The 25234-nt window shown below is 42.4% G+C and overlaps 2 protein-coding genes and 1 pseudogene across 2 annotated transcripts in view; 2 read left to right on the forward strand and 1 right to left on the reverse strand.

The window, feature by feature from the left end:
• The window catches only part of LOC116743779 (zinc finger protein 160-like), a 334519-nt gene that overhangs the window by 190265 nt on the left and 119020 nt on the right, over positions 1-25234 (reverse strand). The gene's annotated exons all lie outside the window — the stretch shown is intronic.
• Positions 5264-15307, forward strand: LOC116744001 (annotated as a pseudogene).
• LOC116743797 (zinc finger protein 160-like) overlaps positions 15269-25234 on the forward strand; it is an 80743-nt gene continuing 70777 nt past the window's right edge. Inside the window, exons 1-3 of the mRNA XM_032612803.1 lie at positions 15269-15353; positions 17284-17340; positions 22573-22655. Of these exons, the coding sequence (XP_032468694.1) occupies positions 22645-22655 (11 nt within the window). The 5' untranslated portion in view covers positions 15269-15353; positions 17284-17340; positions 22573-22644. The remainder of the gene's footprint in view (positions 15354-17283; positions 17341-22572; positions 22656-25234) is intronic.

Raw genomic sequence — 25234 nt, forward strand, 5'->3', positions numbered from 1 at the left:
GGCCCATTGTCTTCAGTGTATAAAATATTAAATTATTTGATTTTTCTCAAAAAGCATACATTACTATTTGTGCTTTTCATTCTGAAGTTTGAAGTAATAGGGGAGAACAGGGACTTCCCTAGTGGGCCAGTGGTTAAGACTCCGTGCTTCCAATGCAGCAGGTGTGGGTTTGATCTCTGCTCGGGGAACTAAGATCTCAAATGCTGCAGGGTGCGGCCAAAAAAAAAAGGATGAAGTAATAGAGAAGAAGAAATATGATTCCATATTGGACTTGTTTCTTTTACTTTAACCTTTGTATTCTATTGCTTTTGGTAGAAGTCAGTCACTAAAAGGATGTTGCCTATACACTTAAATTATATATAATGGGCCATCTCTGGATACACTGCCACCCTTGGAATGAGTGTTAATGTAAAATACCTTTGCTTAGCTCCCAGGAAGCATCCTGACCAGACCCACCTGTGAATGGCTTCAGGAAGGAAGAAATTAACATACCCCTTCCAGAGTGTCACCAGAAAATAAACCAGTGCATCTAAGAAAAAAATGGAAAATTTTATTTGAGCCAAAATAGAGGATTGTATCCTGGGAAGAGCATCTCAGAAAGCTCTGAGAACTGTTCTGCCTGTTAGAAATCAAAGCACAGTTATATAATTTTTGTGAGACAGACAGTTGTACATCAAATGACATATATATATATATATATATATATTTTTTTTTTTTTTTTTTTTTTGCGGTACGCGGGCCTCTCACTGTTGTGGCCTCTCCTGTTGCGGAGCACAGGCTCCGGACACGCAGGCTCAGTAGCCATGGCTCACGGGCCCAGCCGCTCTGTGGCATGTGGGATCCTCCCGGACCGGGGCACGAACCCGTGTCCCCTGCATCGGCAGGCGGACTCTCAACCTCTGCGCCACCAGGGAAGCCCCAAGTGACATATTTTTGACAGTTCACATAATCCAGGTCTAAGCATCATCACGGTGGGTCATGTGAACCTTTACAAGATCAAAAAGGAATGTTATCGTTTAAGGAGTTGCCTTGTTGATGCTAGGAGAATGTGTCTTTATGGTTGAGTATTTATTCCTGCTGATGTGTCAGGTTTGGTTGATGTATCAGGCAAATACACAATGCACAGTGCTGGGAGAGAGGAAGCCAAAAGGCAGAGAAGAATTTATGTAAATTTGTCTTGTCTTGCCATAAAGTATAAATTTTATTTCACGGGAGTCTGATCTGAAGCAGGACTTTACTCTCTCCCCTTTTAGTATCAAAGAAGCCTGGGGCTTCCCTGGTGGCGCAGTGGTTGAGAGTCCGCCTGCCGATGCAGGGGACGCGGGTTCGTGCCCCAGTCCGGGAAGATCCCACATGCCGCAGATCGGCTGGGCCTGTGAGCCATGGCCGCTGAGCCTGTGCGTCCGGAGCCTGTGCTCCGCAACGGGAGAGGCCACAGCAGTGACAGGCCCGTGTACGGCAAAAAAAAAAAAAAAAAAAAGAAGCCTGAATTCTAACTCAGGGGAGATGATTCTTTGGGACCGTTGTTGACTGTCTTCTCGGTCTGCTGGCTTTCTGATTAAAGTTGTCGTTCCTTGTCCCAGCAACTAGTCTCTGGATTTATTGGCCTGCAGCGAGCAGTAAGAGCTTAGCATTGGAAACCTGGTGATCTTATGCCTTCATTACAGGCCTTGCCGGCAGTCTCTGGGAAGGAATCAGTAAGATGAAGGGGCCAACCTCATTAGTTGTGGTTCATTTGCATCCATGTTCCCTGGAAAAACAAGGCCCCTGAATTATTAAATTCAATAGTGTGTGAATTAGCATGAGGGAGGGCCGGAGAATAGTGTAAGACTGTGACTTGACTCATTGATTATTGTATTCAGGGTGGCCTTTCATAGATAGACCACTGTATGTCATCGTGCAGAATGCTTTACCAGCCGACCATGAACAACGCAGGAAGAATGCCAAGCGATTGGGTTTTATTTGGTTTTGTTTTTATTTTTTAAATTTTCTGGCCTTGCCGTACAGCATGGGGGAATCTTAGTTCCCCAGCCAGGAATGGAACCTGTGCCCCCTCCAATGGAAGCACTGGTACCAGGAGACTTAACCACTGGATCGCCAGGGAAGTCCCTGGGCTTTTTTTTTACCTGAGAGGAGAGTGACAGGTTACTGGGGATGGTTTATCCAGTAGCAATAATGCAGGGGTAGACTTGGTCACTTTCTTCATTGAGTGGCAATAGTAGTTTTACATATCTATGTTTAAAGGAAAATTAGTCTTATTGTTGGAAATTGAAGAGAGAAATATTCTGGAGAGGAACATTTAATGAAAATATTCAGAATAGCGTGTGTATGTATATGATTCACACTTAACTCTCGCCGTTACATTTTGCTGCTGTTTTATTCAGAATGTATCATTAGTCTCCTGTTTTAACTAATAAAATAATCAACTTTGTCACAACACTGGATGTATGTTACTCCTTTTTCCAACAGTCTTATTCCGTCTCTGTACTTCATAGCAGAAGCTAGCAATGCACCGTTAGTATCTCAGGATTGAAAGCATCTATAACCATCTTTCCAATATGGGATCAAGCAACATACAAGTCGGAGATTATATACTCGTAATTTGTACTTGGGTTATTCTCTCCACACTCTTGCAGAATATTCAAATGACTCTAATGCAAATCGTATAGCAGTGCCTTTCAGACTCTTGACTTCAACTTGTGTACAGCAGTTCAACCAAGGAAATGGAAAGATCTAATTGGCCTTATTGAATGATTCATGCATTGGGCAGCATCCCACCTAGTAAATAGGTGCTCCATGGAGCTGTACAAAGTGGAAGAGCCCATGATGTTGAGCATATTTTCAGGTGCTTTCTTTCTTTTTTTTTTTTTTTTAATTATTTTTGGCTGCGTTGGGTCTTTGTTGCTGCATGCGGGCTTTCTCTAGTTGTGGCGAGTGGGGGCTACCCTTTGCTGTGGTGTGCGGGCTTCTCATTGTGGTGGCTTCTCTTGCTGTGGAGCGTGGGCTCTAGGCGTGTACACTTCAGTAGTTGTGGCACATGGGCTTCGTTGCTCCATGACATGTGGGATCTTCCTGGACCAGGGCTCGAACCCCTGTCCCCTACCTTGGCAGGCAGACTCTTAACCACTGTGCCACCAGGGAAGCCCTCAGGTGCTTTCTGAATGTGTATCTATGACAGATTTTTGGTTTGTGTTTACTGTGAAGTTTTTATATGGATATAGAACTCTGCACTTCCTATACTTAGGTGACTCTTTCTTTTCCCTTGTTAGGGAATTTTTCAGTTATTGTTTCTTCAGATATTTTCTCAGGCCCTCTCTCTCTCTTCTCCTTCTGGATCCCTTATAATGTGAATATTGGCACACTTGCTGTTGTCCCAGAGGTCTCATAAACTGTCCTCCTTTCTTTTCATTCTTTTTTCTTTTTTCTGTTCGGGGGTGGTTTCCACTACTCTGTCTTCCAGCTCACTGACCATTCTTCTGCCTCATTTAGTCTACTGTTGATTCCTTCTAGTTTTTTGTTTTTTTCTTTACATTTCAGTTGTTGTATTCTTCAGTTCTGTTGGATTGTTATACTTTCTAAGTCTTTGTTAAAAACTTTTCATTTCTTGCTCTGTGCATCCATTCTCCTTCTGACATCTTTGATCACCTTTATGGTCATTACTCTGAGCTCTTCCTTTGGTAGATTGCATATCTTCATGTAACTAAGTTCTTCTGGGGTTTTATCTTCTTCCTTTATCTGAACCATAATCCTCTGTTGCCTCATTCTGTCTAAATTGCTATTTGTATTTTTAGGTATGTGGTAGGTTAGCTGAGCTTCTCATCCTTGGAGAGATGAGAAAGTGTCTCCCACTTTAGGCGACATCCTTTGTGTCCCAGCAGTACACTCCCCTCTTGTAAGACAAGGGTCAGGGGCCAGCTGGTTCCAGGGTTGTGTCTGGCCTGTGTTTGCAGATTCTGTCTGTAGACTGCAGGGCTTCAGTTTTTTTGCTTCTCACGTGTGCCCCATGGTGGGTGAGGCTGGTCTCGAGGCTTGTGCCTGCCCACTGGTGGGTGGAGCTGGGTCTTGGCCCTCTGGTGGGCAGGGCCAGGTGTAGATGCATGTGTAGAGATGGCTGTGGGCTCAGGATTTCTTTAGGCAACCTGTCGGCTATGGTTGGGGCTGTGTCCCCACCCAGTTTCTTGTTTAGCCTGAGCAGTCCCAGCCCAGGAACCTACAGGCTGTCGGATGGTGCTGGGTCTTGGTGCTGACATGTCAGCCTCCTGAAGAGCTCATGCAGATGAATGCTTCCCGAGATGTCTGCCACCAGTGTTTATGTCCCCAGTGTGAGCCACAGACGCCTCCCCAGTAGACCATGTAAGACCAGCAGATAGGTCTGGCCCATGCTTCTATCCTATTACTGCTTTTGCCTTTTGTCTCTGTATGTTGGCCTTTGAAGAGTGAGGTATTGGGCTTCCCTGGTGGCCCAGTGGTTAAGGATCCACCTGCCAATGCAAGGGACACGGGTTCAAGCCCTGGTCTGGGAAGATCCCACATGCCGTGCAGCAGCTAAGCCCGTGCACCACAACTACTGAACCTGTGATCTAGAGCCCGTGAGCCATAACTACTGAGCCCGCCTGCCACAACTACTGAAGCCCGCGCACCTAGAGCCTGTGCTCTGCAACAAGAGAAGCCACAGCAATGAGAAGTCCGTGCACTGCAATGAAAACCCAACGCAGCCAAAAATAAATAAATAAATTTTTTTTTTAAAAAAAGTGAGGTATCTGTGAGGGAGTGAGTCACGGGTTCCCACAGGGCTTTGTGGCAGGGGTGAAGGGTCCAGCTGAGGTCCTTTGCGGACCAGATCGGATCTGGGAAGCCAAGCTGGAAAGGTCACCTCCCTTTCCTCTCACACCCCACCTTAGTGTCACCCTCCAGCTTCCTGCAGCCCTTGGTATCCATTGGATTAACCTCCAAGGGCGTCCCAGTCCTCACCTTGCTGTCCACCTGGCCTAGGCCCTTATGTCTCTGTTAGTGCTGCCCCTATGAGTTAGGCCATTTCCAGGGAAAGTTTAGGTAGCTGGCTTGCTGCAGGGGCATGGGGTTGTCTTGGGTGACCTCAGAACCAGGGTCCTAGATGAAGGTGGCCAGAATGAGCCAGATCTGATTGTTGCACAGGCACTGGTACGACCTAGTGCAAAAATGGAGGTGGTTCTTCAAGCCTAGGCACCCTTTCGCAGAGAATGGTGGTGTTAACAATTTCCTGTTCTTTATGCGACTGTTAACAATCAAGATGGAACATGCTGAAGACTTTTCTCGTCCCCTGAGTCGGAATGATGTTGGTTTAATTTTCTGTTTGATGATATTTGATGCAATAACATACTTTACAATCGAATGGATGATGGATGCAATTCATCCAATCAGAAAGCAAAAGCTCTGAAACAGGCAGAAAAATTAAGCCAATTGGCGTGAAAAATGTGAAGCTTTCAGAATATGAAATGGGTATTGCTGCTCATCAACTAAACCGTCTGAACACGTATGTTAGTTGGAGTGATATAGGAGGTTTAAATGATGTCATTATGGATCTGAAAGATACAGTCATCTTACCTGTCAAAAAGAAACATTTGGGGCTTCCCTGGTGGCGCAGTGGTTGAGAGTACGCCTGCCGATGCAGGGGACACGGGTTCGTGCCCCGGTCCGGGAAGATCCCACATGCCGCGGAGCGGCTGGGCCCATGAGCCGTGGCCACTGAGCCTGCGTGTCTGGAGACTGTGCTCCACAACGGGAGAGGCCACAACAGTGAGAGGCCCGTGTACCACCAAAAAAAAAAAGAAACATTTGTTTGAAAATTCCAAGCTTCTGCAGCCTCCAAAAGGTGTTTTTTCTCTATGTGCCTCCATGCTGTGGTAGAACATTGATTACCAAGGCTACAGCCAAAAAAGCAGGTTGTTTTCTTAACCTTCAGCCTTCAACTGACCGGTAAGTGGTATGGAGAATCTGAGAAACTACCTGCTGCTGTTTTCTCCCTGCCATGAAGCCACAGTCTTCCATCATCTTTATAGATGAAATTGACTCCTTTGTATGAAAACGTTCAAGTTCTGACCATGAAGCTACAGCCATGATGAAAGCTCAGTTGATGAGTCTTTGGGATGGTTTGGGTACTGATCACAGGTGCCAGGTCATAGTGATGGGAGCTACGAATCATCCTCAGGATTTTGACTCAGATATAATTGGAAAAATGCCTATGAGATTTCATGTCAACCAGCCTGTTCTAAACAAACCTCAATGTGGGAGTTGGCTACCGGCGATGCATCCAAAAAGATATTGCTGTGATTTATGTATCCCGACATATTTTTGAAAATAATGTGTAATCTGCTGTTTTTTAATGTTGTCCTAAAATTCTTGATTCTATCCCATGATTTGATGGTGGTATGGAGTTCATCCATGTAAGGTGATTTTCTTTGTCCTTGTTCTGTCAGTTACTGAGAGAGATGTATCAAAATCTCAAGGTATAATTGTGGATTTGTGTATTGATCCTTTCAGTTCTATCAGTTGTTGCTTCACAAATTTTGCTGCTGTTCTTTTGTGCATATACACTTAGGATTGTGTGGTCTTCATGGTAGATTGGCCCTTTTCTCATTATGTCATTTGCTGTTACCCTTGGTAATTTTATTTTCTTTGAACTTTATTTTATCTGCTATTAAGAAGACACTCCTCTTTCCTTTCAGTTCATGTTTACATGGCATAACTTTTTGATTCTATTGACATTGTGAGTGAGATAAATCTTTGTTGTGTGAAGCTGTTCCATGCATTGTAGGACGTTTACCAGCATCACTGAACTGTACACACTAGACACCAGAAGCACTACCCCAGTTGTGACACTAAAAGGTGTGTCCAGATTTTTGCAAATGTTTCCTGGGAGTAGTGTGATCTCCCGTGGATATCCTTTCAGTAACAGAAAAGATAGTAGTATGGCATTTTGTTTTCAACTTCCCTTGATGTAATATTACAATCAAGACCTGATATTATGAATGAACAAGCTGTTTTCCAAGCAAGAGGGATCTCATGAGACCATTATGAGATCCTCATTGGTGATGGAAGTTGTATTTGTATAGACATTTTTTTGTTTTCAATTCAGTTGGAACTGAGGTGAATGTATTTTGTGTGTGAACAAAGTAAAGATAACTTTCTTTTATTTATTTTTTTATTGAAGTATAGTTGATTTACTATGTTTCAGATGTACCACAAAGTGATTCACTTATATGTATATTTTTTTCTGATTCTTTTCCATTATAGTTTATTACGAGATATTGAATATTGTTCCCTGTGCTACACAATAGTTCCTTGTCGATTATTTTATATATAGAGTGTGTATATGTTAATCTCACATTCCTAATTTATCCCTCCCCTCGTTTCCCCTTTGGTAACCATAAGTTTGTTTCTACTGTCTCTAAGTCTGTTTCTGTTTTATAATTAAGTTCACTTGTATCATTATTTCAGACTCCACATATAAGTGATATATGATATTTGTCTTTCTCCATATGACTTACTTCACTTAGTATGAAAATCTCTAAGTCCATCCATGTTGCTGCAAGTGGCATTCTCTCATTGTCTTTTATGGCTGAGTAATACCACATTGTATACATGTATGTACCACATCTTCTTTATCCACTCATCTGTTGATGTACATTTAGGTTGCTTTTGTGTCTTGGCTATTGTAAGTAGTGTCGTGATGCACATTGGAGTATATATGTCTTTTTGAAGTAGAGTTTTCATTTTTCTGGATATATGCACAGGAGTGGGATTGCTGGGTCATATGGTAACTCTATTTTTAGTTTTTTAAGGAATCTCAATACTGTTCTCCGAAGTGGGTGCACCAATTTACATTCCCACCAACAGTGTACAAGGGTTCCTGTTTCTCCACACCCTCTCCAGCATTTATTTTTTGTAGACTTTTTAATGATAGCTATTCTGACCGGTGTGAGGTGGTACCTCGTAGTTTTTATTTGCATTTCTCTAATAATTAGTGATGTTGAGCATCTTTTCATCTGCCTTTTGACCATGTGTATGTCTTCTTTGGAGAGATGTTTATTCAGGTCTTCTGCCCATTTTTTTATTGGGTTGTTTGATATTGAGCTATATAAGCCGTTGTATATTTTGGAAATTGACCCGTTGTTGGTTGTCTCATTTGCAAATATTTTCTCCCATTCTGTAGGTTGTTCTTTCATTTTGTTTATGGTTTCCTTTGCTTTGCAAAAGCTTTTAAGTTTCATTAGGTCCCATTTGTTTATTTTTGCTTCTGTTTCCATTACTCTAGGAGAAGGATTCAGTATATCTTTCTATCTGTTTGTGTCATCTTTGATTTCTTTCATCAGTATCTTATAATTTTCTGAGTACAGGTCTTTTGCCTCCTTAGGTAGGTTTATTCTTAGGTATTTTATTCTTTTTAATGCGATGGTAAATGGGATTGTTTCCTTAATTTCACTTTCTGATATTTTGGTTTTACTGTATTCAAATGCAACAGATTTCTGTATATTAATTTTGTACCCTGCAACTTTACCCACTTCATTGGTGAGCTCTAGTAGTTTTCTGGTGGCATCTTTAGGATTTTCTATGTATAGTATTATGTCATCTGCCAACAGTGACGGTTTTACTTCTTCCCAATTTGGATTCCTTTTATTTTTCTTGTCCAGTTGCTGTGGCTAGGGACTTCTTTCTGATGAAGCTGTACTAATCACATATTACAATATTATTTCCAATCATTTATCACCCTCCTATGAGGTCATGCATGTCTGCCCTTTGATATCAAGCTTGGCCAATTGACATAGGCAACCCTTCCATCCCTTTGAGAGGATTGCTCTTCTCTCCCTATTTTATGCAAGCTTGGTCATTTGAGTTCCTTGGCCCATTTGGTGTGAATAGAATGGCATGTTTTTAAGTGGTGCTGGGAAAACTGGACAGGTACATGTAAAAGTATGAGATTAGAACACCATACACAAAAATAAACTAAAAATGGAATAAAGACCTAAATGTAAGGCCAGACACTATAAAACTCTTAGAGGAAAACATAGGCAGAACACTCCATGACATAAATCACAGCAATATCCTTTTTGACCCACCTCCTAGAGAAATGGAAATAAAAACAAAAATAAACAATTGGGACCTAATGAAACTTAAAAGCTTTGCACAGCAAAGGAAACCACAAACAGGATGAGAAGACAACCTCAGAATGGGAGAAAATATTTACAAACAACTGACAAAGGATTAATCTCCAAAATATACAAGCAGCTCATGCAGCTCAATATCAAAAAAACAAACAACCCAATCCAAAAATGGAGAAGACCTAAACAGACATTACTCCAAAGAAGATATGCAGATTGCCAGCAAACACATGAAAGGATGCTCAACATCACTAATCATTAGAGAAATGCACATCAAAACTACAATGAGGTATCACCTCACACCAGTCAGAATGGCCATCATCAAAAAATCTACAAACAATAAATGCTGGAGAGGGTGTGGAGACAAGGGAACCCTCTTGCACTGTTGGTAGGAATGTAAATTGATAACAGCCACTATGGAGAACAGTATGGAGGTTCCTTAAAAAACTAAAAATAAAACTACCATGTGATCCACCAATCCCACTACTGGGCATATACCCTGAGAAAACCATAATTCAAAAAGAATCATGTACCACAATGTTCATTGCAGTTCTATTTACAATAGCCAGGACATGGAAGCAACGTAAGTGTCCATCAACAGATGAATGGATAAAGAAGATGTGGTACATATATACAGTGGAATATTACTTAGCAATAAAATGAAGCGAAACTGAGTTATTTGTAGTGAGGTGGATGGACCTAGAGACTGTCATATAGAGTGAAGTAAGTCTGAAAGAGAAAAACAAATACTGTATGCTAACACATACATATGGAATCTAAAAAAAAAAAAAAAAGGTTCTGAAGAACCTAAGGGCAGGACAGGAATAAAGATGCAGACGTAGAGAATGGACTTGAGGACACGGGGAGGGGAAAGGGTAAGCTGGGACGAAGTGAGACAGTGGCAATGACATATATACACTAACAAATGTAAAATAGATAGCTAGTGGGAAGCAGCCACATAGCACAGGGAGATCAGCTTGGTGTTTTGTGTTCACCTAGAGGGGTGGGATAGAGAGGGTGGGAGGGAGATGCAAGAGGGAGGGGACATGGGGATATATGTATATGTATAGCTGATTCACTGTTATACAGCAGAAACTAACATACCATTGTAAAGCAATTTTACTCCAATTAAGATATTAAAAAAAAAAAGAATGGCATGTTTACATGGACACTTTCAAATTCTTTGTTCTGTATAGCCTTGTTTCCTCTCTACTGCAAGAATGTTCTTAGGTAGACTGAAATTTTACCCTTAATGACAGAATTGAATTATAGAAATAAGCAAGAGGTGAATAATGATAGAGGTCATATGAGGAAGCAATACATATTTGTTGTTATAATCCAGTGAGAATTCAGGAATATTTGTCACCACAGCAAAACTTTTAGAAAGCTGACTGGTACACTTTTAATGACCTTTTGTTTTTTCATCCCCACCTTAACCTCCCAGAGTCAAGGTTACAGGTAAGAATGTATTATCTCCAGGAATTGTTTCACCTTTGACATCTTGATGTCAAGAATTCTTTTCCTAAATAATTACCCTTATTACTTCCAATTTCTGTTTTCTCTTCCCATTAGAATAGCCATTCATTTTTATTTTATCTAGAAATATATTACTTTTTGTAGTCCAACTACCCTCAATGGCCTATGTGTTCTCAGGTATAACATTTCAAAGTGGTGTATCATAATCAAATGTTTGTAAATAACCTCAAGCCTTGCCCTTTTACCTGATCCTGCCTTCCCCTGCCTGTGTAAGCCTCAGAACTGGGTGAACTCAGTTATGGATGTAAGTCCCATGCCAAGCAGGAAGTTCACATTAATAACCAAAATAACCAAAACCCTAGCAAACAAAGAAACAAAAAAGAAAGAGCCCTTAGGTTTTCAGATGTTTTAATAGCTATTCATTTTCAAGTTTTTAATTTCTCCTGAAGTACTGGTCAGTTGTAAATTTCATATGTTCTGTTCTCATTTTCATTCAGTTGAGAATACGTGCTAATTGCCTTTGTAATTTCTTCCTTGTTCCAACCTTGTTCATTAGTAGGTCTTTATTTTCCATATATTTGTGGTCATTATTTTCCATTATACTTTTTCCAGATATTTTTTGTTTATTGATTTCTGTTTTTTTCCATGTGTTCATAGAAATATTTTGTAAACTCGAATTCTTATAATTTATCAAGACTTGTTTGATGGCCAAAAATATGGTTTGTCTTGGTAAAGTACTTGGAAGATCTTGAAAAATTATCTCATTATGTTGGGTGTTCTTACAAAGGAAAAACTTGGTTTTTTTCCTCCTGTGGAGGGAAAAATCCATTTCTTCCTACTGTGTGTTTCTTTCCTCTGTGTCTCCTATGTCTCACACCACAACACCCTCACATAGAACACTTCTGACACTTTTGGTCACCGACGTGTGAAGAGTTTTCTGCACAACAAGCAATTCCTGGGACACCAGCTGTGTATCCTACAATTCAGCTCAATTCTGACACCGCCTGTACTGAGATTGCATGAGATCCTACAGATCTCACAGGACTGCCATCCCTTTCAGCACACTTCAGGTGGCAGCACAAATGTATGTTATCACCTGTGCTTCTGACCAATAGGCTGTAAGATCATAAGTTTCAACAACCCCCTCTGTCACCCTCTGTAAGCCAGGAGTAAAGAATCTGCACTTGTAAGTTATGTATTCATTTGCAAGAATGCCTGGTAACTTCTGGAAAAAACATACTAGAGGAAATATGTTCAGACTTATTATAATGCATTGAAGCTAAATGAGTGAGTCACTGACTTCAAAATCTCAGTGGTCAGGAGTGGAATGGAAAGTTCAGAAAGAGACCTCAGGGCTAGAAGGTATTTTATTCCATCATTGGTCTTCACCTGTGAAATCAACCTAAATCTCTGACACGTGGGTGTTCTTTAAATGACTTTCCTCACCTCCATCCGTCAGAGGTTATCTTTTCACTCTGTTGATGGTATCATTTGGCACACCGAATTTCTGCGTTTGATGCAGGTAAGGTTCCAGCTTCCTTCTTTTGCTGGTAGATATCTAGTTTGCCAGCACCATTTGTTAGTGAGACTGTCCTTTCCTCTTTGTGAAGTCTTGGTACCCTTGTCAAAACACTTTACATATTGGAAAGGATTATTTTGCGGCATTCTGTTCTGTTCCATTGGTTTATTATATAGCACAGGGAACAATATTCAATATCCTTAATAACCATAATGGAAAAGAATATATGTATTGTATATATAAGTGATTCACTTTGCTATACAACAGAAATTAGCAGAATATTGTAAATCAAGTATACTTCAACCAAATACATTTTTTGAAAACACAGAAAAAAAAGAATATATTCCCGTTAGTCATGATGGTCTTTTAAATGTGTTGATTTTTAAAAAATATTTATTTTTGGCTATTATTAATTTTGGCTGCATTGGGTCTTCGTTGCTGCTCACGGACTTTCTCTAGTTGTGGTGAGCAGGGGTTACTCTTCCTTGCAGTGCGTGGGCTTCACATTGCAGTGGCTTCTCTTGTTGCGGAGCATGGGCTCTAGGTGCATGGACTTCAGTAGTTGTGGCACGTGGGCTTTGTAGTTGTGGCTCGGGGGCTCTGGAGCACAGGCTCAATAGCCGTGGCGCATGGGCTTAGTTGCTCCGCGGCATGTGGGATCTTCCTGGGCCAGGGATCAAACCATGTCTCCATTGGCAGGCAGATTCTTAACCATTGCACCACTAAGGAAGTCCTTGGAAGGTTGGTCTTAATTGTTTATAAATGTTGGGTTGAATTTTGCAGTGAAGCTATCTTGCTTTCCTTTGCTGAATGGTTTTTGAATACTGGTTCAATCTCCTTAAAAGTTATAGGCTTGTTCAGATTTTTAATTTCTTTATAATTCTGTCTTGGTAGGTTGTGTTCTGTATGGATTTATCCATTTCTTCTAGGTTATCTGATATTTAGGCATAGAATTGTCTAAATATTTTCTTCTAAATTTAAAAAAAAATTTCTGAAGAATCACTTGTAATCTGCTATAATGTCCCCTCTTTGATTTCTGATTCAGTCATTTTAGTCTTCCCTTTGTTGTTAATCTGGATAAGGATTTGTCAGTTTTGTTATCCTTTTCAAATAACGATGTTGTACTGTTGTCATTTTCTCTGGTTTTATTCTACATTTCATTTGTCTCTGATCCTTTTTCCTACCTTCTGCTAGCTTAAGCATATTTTGTTCTTCTAAGATCTTTTTATTTTGCTTTTTTTTAAAAGGAATTTTTTAGTCACCATATACGTTCACAAGTTAATTCATCACAGGTGTGGCATAGAGTAAGTATTTTAAAGAATAACCCTGGCGGTCCAGCGGTTAAGACTTTGCCTTCTGGTGAAGGGGCTTGCAGGTTTGATGGAGAGCTATGATCCCACATGCCTTGGGGCCAAAAAAACCAAAACATAAAACGAAGCAGTATTGTAACAAATTGAATAAAGACTTTAAAAATGGTCCACGTTAAAAAAAAAAACTTTAAAAAATGAATAATGCAGTTCTCATCAAAGAAAAGTTTCTTCTCCTATTTTGATTTCTCTTCATTTTATCTATATGAGATGATGCATGATATAATTAAACTTACTGTGAGTTATACACCAGGACAGTCTGCTCATTTTACCTGAAAATACTTTAAGTATGCTAATTTCCCTATGTAAACATCATCCTATTTCAATGGATTCCCATGTCTCTCTGGTTGAAATGTTTCACATGTAGGGATGTGATAAAGCATAGTTTATAGTAGATGTTATCTAACAGATACTGCCTTAAAAATATTGGGGGGTCCAAATGAAGTTACTGTATATTTGGTAATCTAGTTTTACTTTCTTTGGGGTTCAAATTAAAGAGAATATACCTCCCTACTAAATGCTGTTAGAAATATTGCAACTTAATTATTCTTTAAATGGAAATAAATCCCAGTGTCTTCTGAAGACTGTTATTTTTCAGGCTTTGTTACCCACCCTTGACAAAACTTTAAGAAATAGAAAATAAAAAAGTAAAATATATTTGGAAATAAAAAGTGAAAAATTCTAATTATGTTCATAATGAACATATAATCAATTTGAAATTACATTCTGTTATTATGTATTTAAGTAGAATTTCATTAAAAGTTTTGGGGAAAGATACTTAAAAGTAATTCTCCCAAGTGTGGAATAGAGTAAGTTTTTTAAACAATAATGCAGTTCTCATTAAAAGAAAAAAAAAGTTTTTTCTTCTAGCTTGCTTTCTCTTTTTATGTTATCTATATGAAATTCTGGATGCTAACTACACTTATTGTGATAATCAGTTCACAGTACATGTCAGTCAGTTACTTATGCTCTACAGCTTAAACTTATACTGTGATGTTTGTCACTGTATAAAGTGTTACTTATACAACTCTGTCACTGTTCACAGAATTGGTTTTAGAAAGGCAAATAATTAAAACACATTGGATAAAAGAAAGAATAATGCAGTTTATAACAATTTTTAAAAAATGTATTGCTGTTTTTAAGGCAATTTTTAGTGACCTAAATGATCACATGTCTTAGTCTTCCATCTCAGACCTCCAGGTACTGTCCCTGAGTTTGTGGAACTCAGCACTATGTTGACTTTGCCCTTCTGCGTGAATGGGGAATAGAAGAAAAAAAGCAGTTTTGTAGGGTGTCAGTATGAAATAGCCCATTTCTACCCAGGGGGAGTTTTGTATTTGTTATTTGTAATACAGAGAGTAGTCCCATTCTTATTCTTAAAGCTGCTTAAATTAATTCCAATTTAGGAAGTGTTCCTGGATCCAACTAATGGCCCACGTCAACCCCTCCCTCTCCGCTCCTAGAGACCCAAGTTCCCAGACCAGTGAATTGCTTCAGCCTCACTAGCAGGACGTCAGAACAACTTGCTGTGAGAAATAGGTTTTTATTAAACCCTTTTAGTCTTAAGAGGAAATATCTTGGCTTCCAACATAACTGGCCCACACGTGAAAACTGTTACAGCCAGTAACTTAAAGGAATGTAGTCAAGGTAACAGGCGCACCAACCCCGCCCTGCTCCCTGCACCTCCCTCCTGCGCTCAGTGCGCAGACCTGGGCGCTCTCCTCGCCCCGCCCCGCCCCTCGCCGCTGGCGCTCCGCCTAGGCCCCGCCCCGGAAGCCCTCCGTCGAACGCCAGCAGCCCTTTCCTGAGGACGCGGAGAGCGGAGAGTGCTGAGCCAAGGTCGCAGAGCGGAGCGTAAGTTTCTTTCCAGTGTAAATTTGTGCAGCCCCCCCCCCCCCGCCACCGACACCCTCCGCCGCACCCCCCAGAGTAAATCCAGACGTTGCAGTTGCAGGTCGGGTATATTTTCGTTTGGGTTTTAATTTTTTCTGAGGCTGGTCCGTTTCCTTGGCTTTTTCAGCCTTCGGTCCACGTAGACACCGTCTTTGGCGACATTTTACTGTTTAAAACTCTTCAGTACCTCCGCCCTCCCCCTGTAAAGTCGTCTTCCGCGAGGTGGATTCGCGCCCCGCAGCATCGCCCTCTCGGCCCCTGGAGGGCAGCGCCGGCCGCCGCGCTCCCGGACAGGACGCGTCCTTCCCGCGGTCCTGGGGTTCTGCAGAGCCCTGCCCCTCTCCTGAGACCCCCTCCCTCCCTCCCTCCCTCCCAAGCGCCTCTGTCCTCACCTCCTCCTAAGACCGGTCCTTCTGCTTCTCTGGCCTCCCCTTCCTGGTCAGCCCTTCCCCTCACCCCGCGTTGGGGGAGGTGACCTGGTCCAGCCTTGTGACACCTAGTGTTGTTCCGTGTCGTATTCAGCTCTATTGAAAAATGTGCTCTTCCGGTCCGCGGGCATCTCATTCAGTCTCCAGCCCCTTAAATGGGCGAGGGGCATCAGGAGAAGCAGAGACTGAGCGACTGAGAGAAAGATTAAAACTGCGAAGGAGAAAAGCATGAGGGAGAACCGATGGGAACGTAGAGGGTGGCTGAGGGACTTGCAAAGAGGTAGTAAAATGAAAGAGATTAAGCCTTGAAAGTAGCAGGTGAATAAAATAGAGAAGTAAATGAAAAAGCCAGATCTCCAGGGTTGGAAAACAACAAGGGAGAGCTGCCCTGGAGGAGGGGGAGGCGAACGGTGGTGAGGTACGTCAGACGTGGAGAGGATAAAACGTGGAACCATGGACTTCAGTGCATCATGGTGCTGGCAGAGAAAGAAGCCAAAGGGTGACAAGAGCAGAGGAAGAAAGAAGAGCAGGAGGGAAGCACAGCCACCTGGGGTTCCAGAGAGTGGGGAGGAGGAGAGAGTAACAGGGAGAGAAGGAGTGTAACCCAGAGGGCAGAGATGAGGCAAACAAGAGGCAGAAATACCTGCAGATTTTTGACAGAATCAGAAAGGTTGGAGAGAAAGAACATCTCGAAGGGGGAATAAGTTGCAGAGTGGGGGCAGGACAGGTGTGAGGGGGAAGAATAACGAGGGGAGAAACAGCAGGAGTGTAGAGGGGAATAAAAAGAGACACACAGACCAAGATGAAATAGGGAGACAGGTGAACAGAATGAGATGGAAACACCTAGTAAAAGTAGAGGGTAAACTGGATCCAGGTGGATGGTGAGTTGATTGAATATGGATGATTAAGTTGTGATGATATTGATTCGTGTCTTTAGAATCTAATACATTTAAAATTTCTTTAAATTATACAGATGAGGATGAGAATTGCAAAACTCCTGTCAATAAGGCTTGTGCCTTTTGTTATTATTTGTGTCAGAAGATAACTTCCATTTGCAAACCCTGTTGAGCCAGCAGGCAGTGACTTGATTCACTCAGTTGTCACCCCCGTACCTTTTCCTGACACGGGGTAGAAGTCAGGGGAGAGGAGAAGTGGGGCAAGAGATGACTGACTCTGTCACTATGTGGTGGTGGCTTTTTAAGGCAACATTGTTTTTTTTAATGGATTTACATTTTTCTTGTTCTTTACATATGGTTCTTTTTGTAGCTTGGAATAAATCTTAGTTCATTCAATTTCTTCTTTCCTATAAATCATTTTTAACTTATAAGCTTTTTTAGTCTCCAATATTCTAGTCATGTCATTCTTTTCCAAATGTGATATACCCTCAGTTTTTATTTTAAAACTTTGTTACCAGATTTTTAGATTAAAAATAATACATTATTTCTTTTTCAAATTTGTTTCAGATTCATTCCTCGCCTGAGTGCTTTCTTCTCTTCATCTAATATATTGAAATTTTCTTGGTAAGTAGAAATAACTTCAGACTATTTTGATGAGTACTTGGCAAAGATGTCAATGATCTTTTATAGTAACAGTCAAAACCTAGTTTAACCAGTTAGTCTAATCCTTTTTTTCCATTTTCTGTGGTCGGGGAGGATAGTGAGCTATGAGGTGATACGAAGATGTTTCCCTCAGGTCCCTTTTGACTCTTCTGTGCAAATGAGGAAGGATGGGTGGGATTGACTTGGAACCTTCTTCCAACAGCGTCCCTCTACTCACGATGAAAAGGATTGCTCAGATCTTATTTCTAAGCTGGTGCCTTACAATGTTTTCTGCACCAGGGATATATATTTGCAATTCTGTGTTTTTAAAACATTTTACTGCAATCTTTTGATAAAGAAGAATTACCTGCTTGGTACCAGTGTGTTCGAACCTTGAAAGAGAAGTTTCCTTTGTTAAGGCACATGAAAGATGGTCCTGGTGTTAAATGGGATGGTTGATAAAGACAAACTGTGCCCACTTGCCCATCAGGTGACCTTTTCAGAATTCATTCACACCGGGTTCTATTCACTCAGCTCAGACCTTGTCATAAATGTCTCCCCTCTGGGCCTCAGGGAGCCCTATTGTAACATGGAGATGAGAGACTAGACCAGAAACTCTGAGCGTGAGGAACACTGACCCCTGAGATGATTGGCCAGGTTGGGCGTGTGTCTGTGTGTGGCGATTCTTCTTGGAGGGAGTGCCCGCTTGTAATTAGAAGATTAAGTGGGTCCCAGGCCTCCCAAAGTGAAAAACTAAAAGAAAAACAGTAGGATGGCTGCAGGAACATAGGCTCTGAGTCGGAGACCATCATCAGGTGTCTTCCATGAATAAGGATAAATCTCCAGGGAGATATTGTCACTTCCTGACACTCAGACCTCCACTGGCTTCCATTTGTCCCCAGGAGAAAACCCTGACTCCTCCCTGTGGCTGCTCAGCCCTGTGTCATCCTCAGGGCCCTGCCAGTGTCCCCAGCCTCATCCTGGGAGCTTTTCTCATGGTTCACTCTGCCTGGTCACATTCACCTTTTCTCTGTTTCCAAACACCATCTGTCTCAGATGTTAGTTTTCGCTCTTACCTTTTGTTATTAAATCACCATGCTCAGGCCCTTTGTCCCCCTTCAGGTCTAGGCTCAGAGAGGGCTCCCCATCCTGCCTTGACAATCTCTGTCATTTTAAGCAGGTTTTATTGCCTTTAAAGTCAATCACCCTCATCTGAAAGCCCTTCTCCATTGATTATTTTCAGTCTTTCCTGGTTACCCTTTATTTAAGGGCGCACAGTGTTCCTCCCCTTCCCAGGATGGCTGCAGTACCTGATACTGGAGGTGTCTTTAGATGTTAGGACTGTGGGTTGGGCTGGATAATCCTCAAGGGAGACCAAGAGAACAGGGCAGGTGATGAGGATGTTTCCCGCATTCTGGACATTTTCAGCTGTAATTGATCTTTACCCACATGTGGCTACTAAATTACTGAAAAGAAGAGCCCCAAGATACAGGAGTCCTAAAAGCCCATGGATGTTCCTTCACGCGGTGTCCTGAGGTGTCCTCTTGTTTAGTCTCCTGTGTGACTGCTCTGCTACAGCCCCCAGTGTTCCAGGCTGTGCACATCCAGGGACCAGTCGCCACCTTGGACAGGAGCCTTGCCTTCCAGCAGGTCATCTGCTCAGAGTCAGCGGTAGTGGTTTCACTGCGCTAAGGGTGGGCAGAAGGAGAACCTAATGGGGCATGAAGGAGGCCTCCCTTAAACAGCTAGAACATCTTCCAAGTAGGTGTGAGTGGGGACAACAGGAAACTGAGACCTAGGGACCCCCTCTTTGAGACGTCCTCCCTGATCTCAAATGCCTTTGTACCCAGACTCCATAATGTCCCCAGGTGGTGGCAGACTTTCCCAAGAGGACCAGTTTCTTTCTTTTTTTTTTTTTTTTCTTTTTTAGCGGTACGCGAGGCCTCATCACTGTTGTTGGCCTCTCCCCGTTAAGGAGCACAGGCTCCGGACGCGCAGGCTCAGCGGCCATGGGCTCTCGGGCCCAGCCGCTCCGCGGCATGTGGGATCTTCCCGGACCGGGGCACGAACCCGTGTCCCCTGCATGCGCAGGCGGACTCTCAACCACTGCGCCACCAGGGAAGCCGGTCTGTTTTTTTTAAATAAATTTATTTATTTTATTTATTGTATTTTTGGCTGCACTGGGTCTCTGTTGCTGCACACGGGGCTTTCTCTAATTGCAGCAAGCAGGGGCTACCCTTCATTGTGGTGCGCGGGCTTCTCAATGCGGTGTGGCCTTCTCCTGTTGCAGATCACAGGGCTCTAGGCACGCGGGCTTCAGTAGTTTGTGCACGCCAGGCTCAGTAGTTGTGGCGCACCGGGCCCAGTTTCTCCGCGGCCTTGTGGGATCTTCCTGGACCAGGGCTCGAACCTGTGTCCCCTGCATTGGCAGGCAGGACTCCCAGCCACTAGCGCCACCAGGGGAAGCCCAAAGGGCCAGTTTCTTGATTTTCATACTGAACGCCCAATATCCTTTGGGTTGGCAGCTTGTGTAACATTCCTGTTTGGATCCCTTTGCCGAGAAGTCCCTGTGCCTTTTTAGTCTCCTTTAGTCAATCAGCATGGAGAAGAGGTAGAAAAATGGGGAAAGTGGAGGGGAGCCTGTGGGGAACCGCAGGAAGGGATATGGCAGCAAGTGGGGGCATTCAAGATGAGGCCAGTGAATGGTGTGTGCCCCTGTCCCAAGTGTAGTTTACGGGATCGAGGGCTGTGTGGGTCTGTTGGAAAGGGAATGTCTCAGTTTCAGGCTGGAGAACCTGGCAGTGGGTTTGTTGGAGAACCTGCATGGAATGGTTTGAGGTGCCCTAGTGTCTTAGCTCAGAGTTCCTGGGACGTCAGTGCTGAGGCTGACATTTGCCTGCATGGGTTTGGTTTGATAACTCATCACACGTGAGCAGCAGTGAAGAAAGTGAATTTGGACTGGAGAGAAATGTATCCTCCACTGTTAGAACTATGGCCTGAGAAGAGCCCACAGGGAGCTCTGGGTGCAGGCGGATGGGTGCCTTGGTCTTAAGGGGCTGGATCTAGAGGGTGCCCCCCAGCATCCACTCCACACACTGACTTTTGTTGGCTCTTTTAGGAGGCAAGCGTCATCATGCCACCAATAGAGTAATATAGGGGAAATCTCAGATCATTTTTTGCGTTAACGTTGGTATCTTTGAGTATTTGGTGTTGCAAGTGAAGAAAGTTTCATATGCATTTGGAAAGATGCAAAGAGAATCTGGAGTGTTGCCTTGGAAGATGTTGGGGTCTCACTGGGGCATCGTTGGAAATCTCTCTCTTTTTAGTAGTTTTTTGGAGATTCCAGTGTTTTGCCCTGGGGTCACTGTAACATGAAAATACGGTGCCTTGTGTCTAGTGGGTCCTTGGGTGTCCTCTTATGTATTATCCCTCATGCATGAGTTATTAGGGCTTGAAATGTTTTCTGTCGTTGTGTAACAGGATGAGGGGATCATTATGGGCTCTATGGACACTGTGTTGGACCCCATGAGAGTTTGTAAGTTTGTTTGAGTCCAGACTGGAAGTTATGAGTAGTCAGCTTAAGACTGCAGAATGTTTTTAGTAGGGAGGTCCTGCTAGGTATGGGTCTATGAGCCCAACTTGAGAAGAGTCATAGTCTCGTGTTGTTGGGAAAGATTATTGCAAGAATCCGAGGACAGCAACACTGCAGTGATCTGCAGTCCGGGGGCTCATCCTTGGGAAGATGCAGCTGCAACTTTCTGCTGCCAGGGCCAGTGCTGGGTACTCTATTATCCACTCCTGTCCCTCCCAAAATATGCACAGAGGCACAATACAGAGAACAGGGAACCTTTGTGTGCTGTTGGTGGGTGTGTAAATGGTACCGCTAAATTGGAAAACAATATGGAGGTTCCTTAATAAATTCAACATAGAACAGGCACACAATCTATCAAACTGTCTTCTGGCAGATATCCAAAGGAAAGGAAATCAGTGTTTTCAGGGACACATCTGCAGTCTCATGAGTATTACGGTATTTGCAGTAGCCAAGGAACAGAAACAACCAAAATGTCTGTTGACAAAAGAATGGGTAACAAAATCGTGGTATCAAAACATGTACTGTATATTGTATAGTATGTATAGAATATGTATAATGAAATGTTATTCACTGTATATAAATATGAAAAATCAAGAATCCTGCATTTATGACAAAATGAATGAACCTAGAGAACATTATGCTAAGTGAAATAAGCCTGACAAAGGACAGATATTGTACATGGAAACTAGAGTTGTCAAACTCATAGAGCCATAGAGTAGAAAGGCTGTTACCAGGAGCTGGGTGGTAGGGAAAATGGGGCGATGTCTGTCAAAGTATACAGATTTTCAGTTGTAAAATGAATAAGTTCTGGGGATCGGATGTACTGCATGCTGCCTATACTGTTTCTATATACTTGAAATTTGCCACAGAGAAACAATTAAGTGTCCTCCAACAACACACGCAAAATGGTAATTGTTAGTTGAGGGAAGTGTGACTTACTTGATAGCGACAATTATTCACAGTATACACATCTCTCAGAGGATCACTTTGTATACCTTACATTTACATCATTTTAATTCATCAGTTACACCTCAGTAAAGCTGGGAAAGAATAAGAAAGTGGGGGCTGTGCTGGGCTTGCCTCCTGTGAGTGGTGCTCAACCCAGGCTTCCCATTAGATCGATGAGGCTTTATGCATAGACATGTTTTGTACCCTCTGACCAGGGATTCCTCTTCATGTAGTCAGTGTGGGACCAAAGCTCGATAATATTTATGTTGCCCCAGGTGATTCCAATCTGGATCCGTCATTGAACATCAGGACTCTGGGTCCTCCCCGTTCCTGAGGGCTGAGATCTGGGCTGAGGTGTGAGGGGCTCTGCTCTGCGTGGGGATGGATCAGGGCTGGTCTGTGACCTGCAGGGGATCGTCGGGTCCAGCTGAGGTGCCCGCTGCTGCTGGGTACGTGAGGGCCTCACCAGGAGGGGAGCGAGATCTGAAGAAAGGGTGGGAAAACTCACCTGTTAGACTCTGTGTGGGAGTTACTGTCCTGAGCCCCTCCTGGGACAGTGGGCAGCAGAAGACCGTCTGTTCCACATGCTGAGGGCTTCCCTGTGTGTGTGGTGGTGACTCAGGAAGGGGGTGTGTTGATTGCAAGCGTTAAACAGCCTGTTTTCCACTTTCAAGGTCAACCTCTAAAGACTCACGTTTCTTGAGGAAGCCTGGAAGAGGAGGGAGAGGAAAGAAAAGGAGTCGGAAATGGCTCTTTCTCAGTAGAGTCATATTTTGGTTGACTTCTCAGTCTGTTTTTTCCGAAATGCCCTTTTTGACTTGCTGATCTTGTCTGACTCTGAAGTATCCTGCCTGACACCTGTACCTCACCACTCACCCGGGGCCCTCCCTCAGGGTCTGTCGCGTCTGCACTTAGATTTCACACCCACGGATTGGAGACGTGGTGTCAGTGCTCTTGGCTCATTGAGGGGCCCCATCCGGATGCACTGTCCACTCTCTGTCAACCAGGGGTACAGAAGCTGCACTGGAAGTCAGTATTAACGTGCACAATACCTGTAAAATCTGAAAATCAGACCAATTGGAGCAGTCTGACTTTTCTAAGGGCAGTTCAAGGTAAACCATGTGAGGTCACTCTCCTTATAATCTTAATGATTGGGAATGAGAATGGAAAGTTCAAAAATAGACATCAGTGGCAGAGGGTTGTTTTAGTTTATCATCGTGATTTAAACTATGAAATCAACCTAAATCTCTGGGGCAGTTGGAAATTCTTTAAATTACTTTATCACCTCCATTCCTCAGAGGTTGTCTCTTCACTCTGCATTGTATCCTTTGACAGACAGAAGGTTTTACTTCTGATACGGGCAAGATTCCAGCTTCATTCTTTTCCTAGTAGATATCTCTTCTCTCAGCACCATTGTTATTGATGCTCTCCTTTCCCCCATGTGTATCTTGGCACCCTTGTGAATACATTTTACATATATGCAAAGGATTATTTCTGAGTATTGTGTTCTGTTCATTTGGTTTATGTTATCTGTGTTTATACCGGTACCACACCATCTTGATTACTTCTTAATATGTTTTGAAATAAAAAGGGAGGCCTTCACCTTTCTTCTTGTTCAAGAGACTTTTGGCTACTTGTGGTCTCTAGAACTGCCCTGTGACTTTTAGCATTTTTTTTCCCCTCTATTTCTGCAAAGATTGCTATGGAAATTTTGATAATGGGTCCACTGAATCTGTAGAACACTTTGTGTAGCTTGGATTTTTTAAGAGAATAAGTCTTCCAGCCCATGAGTACAGGTTGTCTTTCTATTTGTATCTTTTTGGATTTCTTTTAGCAATGGTTAGTAGTTTTCAGTGTACAAGTCTTTCACCATGTTGGCTAATTTATTCCTAAATATTTCATCCCTTTTTAATGCTATAGTAAATAAGATTGTTTTCTTGTTTTCTTCTGACATTGTTCATTGTGTATAGAAATGCAACCGATTTTTGCACTTGGAGTTTGTATACGACAACTTTTCTAACACTCTTGATATAGCAGGTTTCTTACGGAATCTTTATGATTTTTACATATAAAACCTTGTCATCTAGGAAAGAAGGTAAGTTTACTTTTTTAGTTTGGATAACTTAGATTTCTTTTTCTTATCTAATTGCTCTGGCTAGGAGTTTCAGTACATTGTTGAGCAGTATTGCAGAGAGTGTGCATCCTTGCCTTCTTTCTGATCTCAGAGGACAAGCTTTCAGTCTGTCCCCATTGAGAATGTTGTTAGCTGTGCTTTTTTCATAAATGGCGTTTATTATGTTGAGAGAATTTACTCTTTCTGGTTTGTTGAGTGTTTTATCTTGAAAGGTTGTTGAATTTTGTCAAATGCTTTTCTCTGCATCAATTGAGATGGTCCTGTGTGTTTTCTTCCTTTACTCTGTTAATGTGGTGTATCACATTAATTGATTTTTGTATGTTGACTCCTCTTTGCCTTATATGAATAAAATCCACTTGGTCAACATGTCAGATCTTTTTAATGTGGTATTATTTTGCTAGTATGTTGTTAAGGATTTTGCATCAATATTCATCAGGGGTATTGGTTTCTAGTTTTACTTTCTTGTTGTGTTTTTGTCTGAGATTGGTATCAGAATCATGCTGGCTCCATAGAAAGAATTTGCAAGAGTTCCCTCTTCAACTCTGTAATTTTAGCAGGATTAGTGGTAATTCTTTTGTAAATATTTCATAGAATTTGGTCCTGGGTTTTTCTTGTTTGTTTGTTTTTTAAAAATTATTATTTTATTTATTTTTGGCTGTGTTGGGTTTTCATTGCTGGGCGTGGGCTTTCTCTAGTTGTGGCGAGTGGGGGCTACTCTTTGTTGCGGTGCACAGGCTTCTCTTACTGTGGAGCATGGGCTCTAGGCCCGCAGGCTGCAGTAGTTGTGGCACGTGAGCTCAGTAGTTGTGGCTTGCAGGCTCTAGAGTGCAGGCTCAGTAGTTGTGGCTTGCAGGCTCTAGAGCGCAGACTCAGTAGTTGTGGCAAATGGGCTTAATTGCTCCATGGCATGTGGGATCTTCCCAGACCAGGGTTCGAACCCGTGTCCCCTGCAATGGCAGGTGGATTTTTAACCACTGCGCCACCAGGGAAGCCCTGGGTTTTTCTTTGTTTGAGGTTTTTGATTACTTTTTGAATTTCTCTAGTTATAATTCGGTGCAAATTTTTTATTTTTTCTTTGAATTTTTTATTTTTTTAATTTTTTTTATTTTTTTTTTTTTTTGCGGTACATGGGCCTCTCCTGTTGTGGAGCACAGGCTCCAGGCTCAGCGCAGGCTCAGCGGCGCCATGGCTCACGGGCCCAG

The sequence above is a fragment of the Phocoena sinus genome, chromosome 19 (assembly GCF_008692025.1).
Source record: "Phocoena sinus isolate mPhoSin1 chromosome 19, mPhoSin1.pri, whole genome shotgun sequence".
NCBI classification, from domain to species: Eukaryota; Metazoa; Chordata; class Mammalia; order Artiodactyla; family Phocoenidae; genus Phocoena; species Phocoena sinus.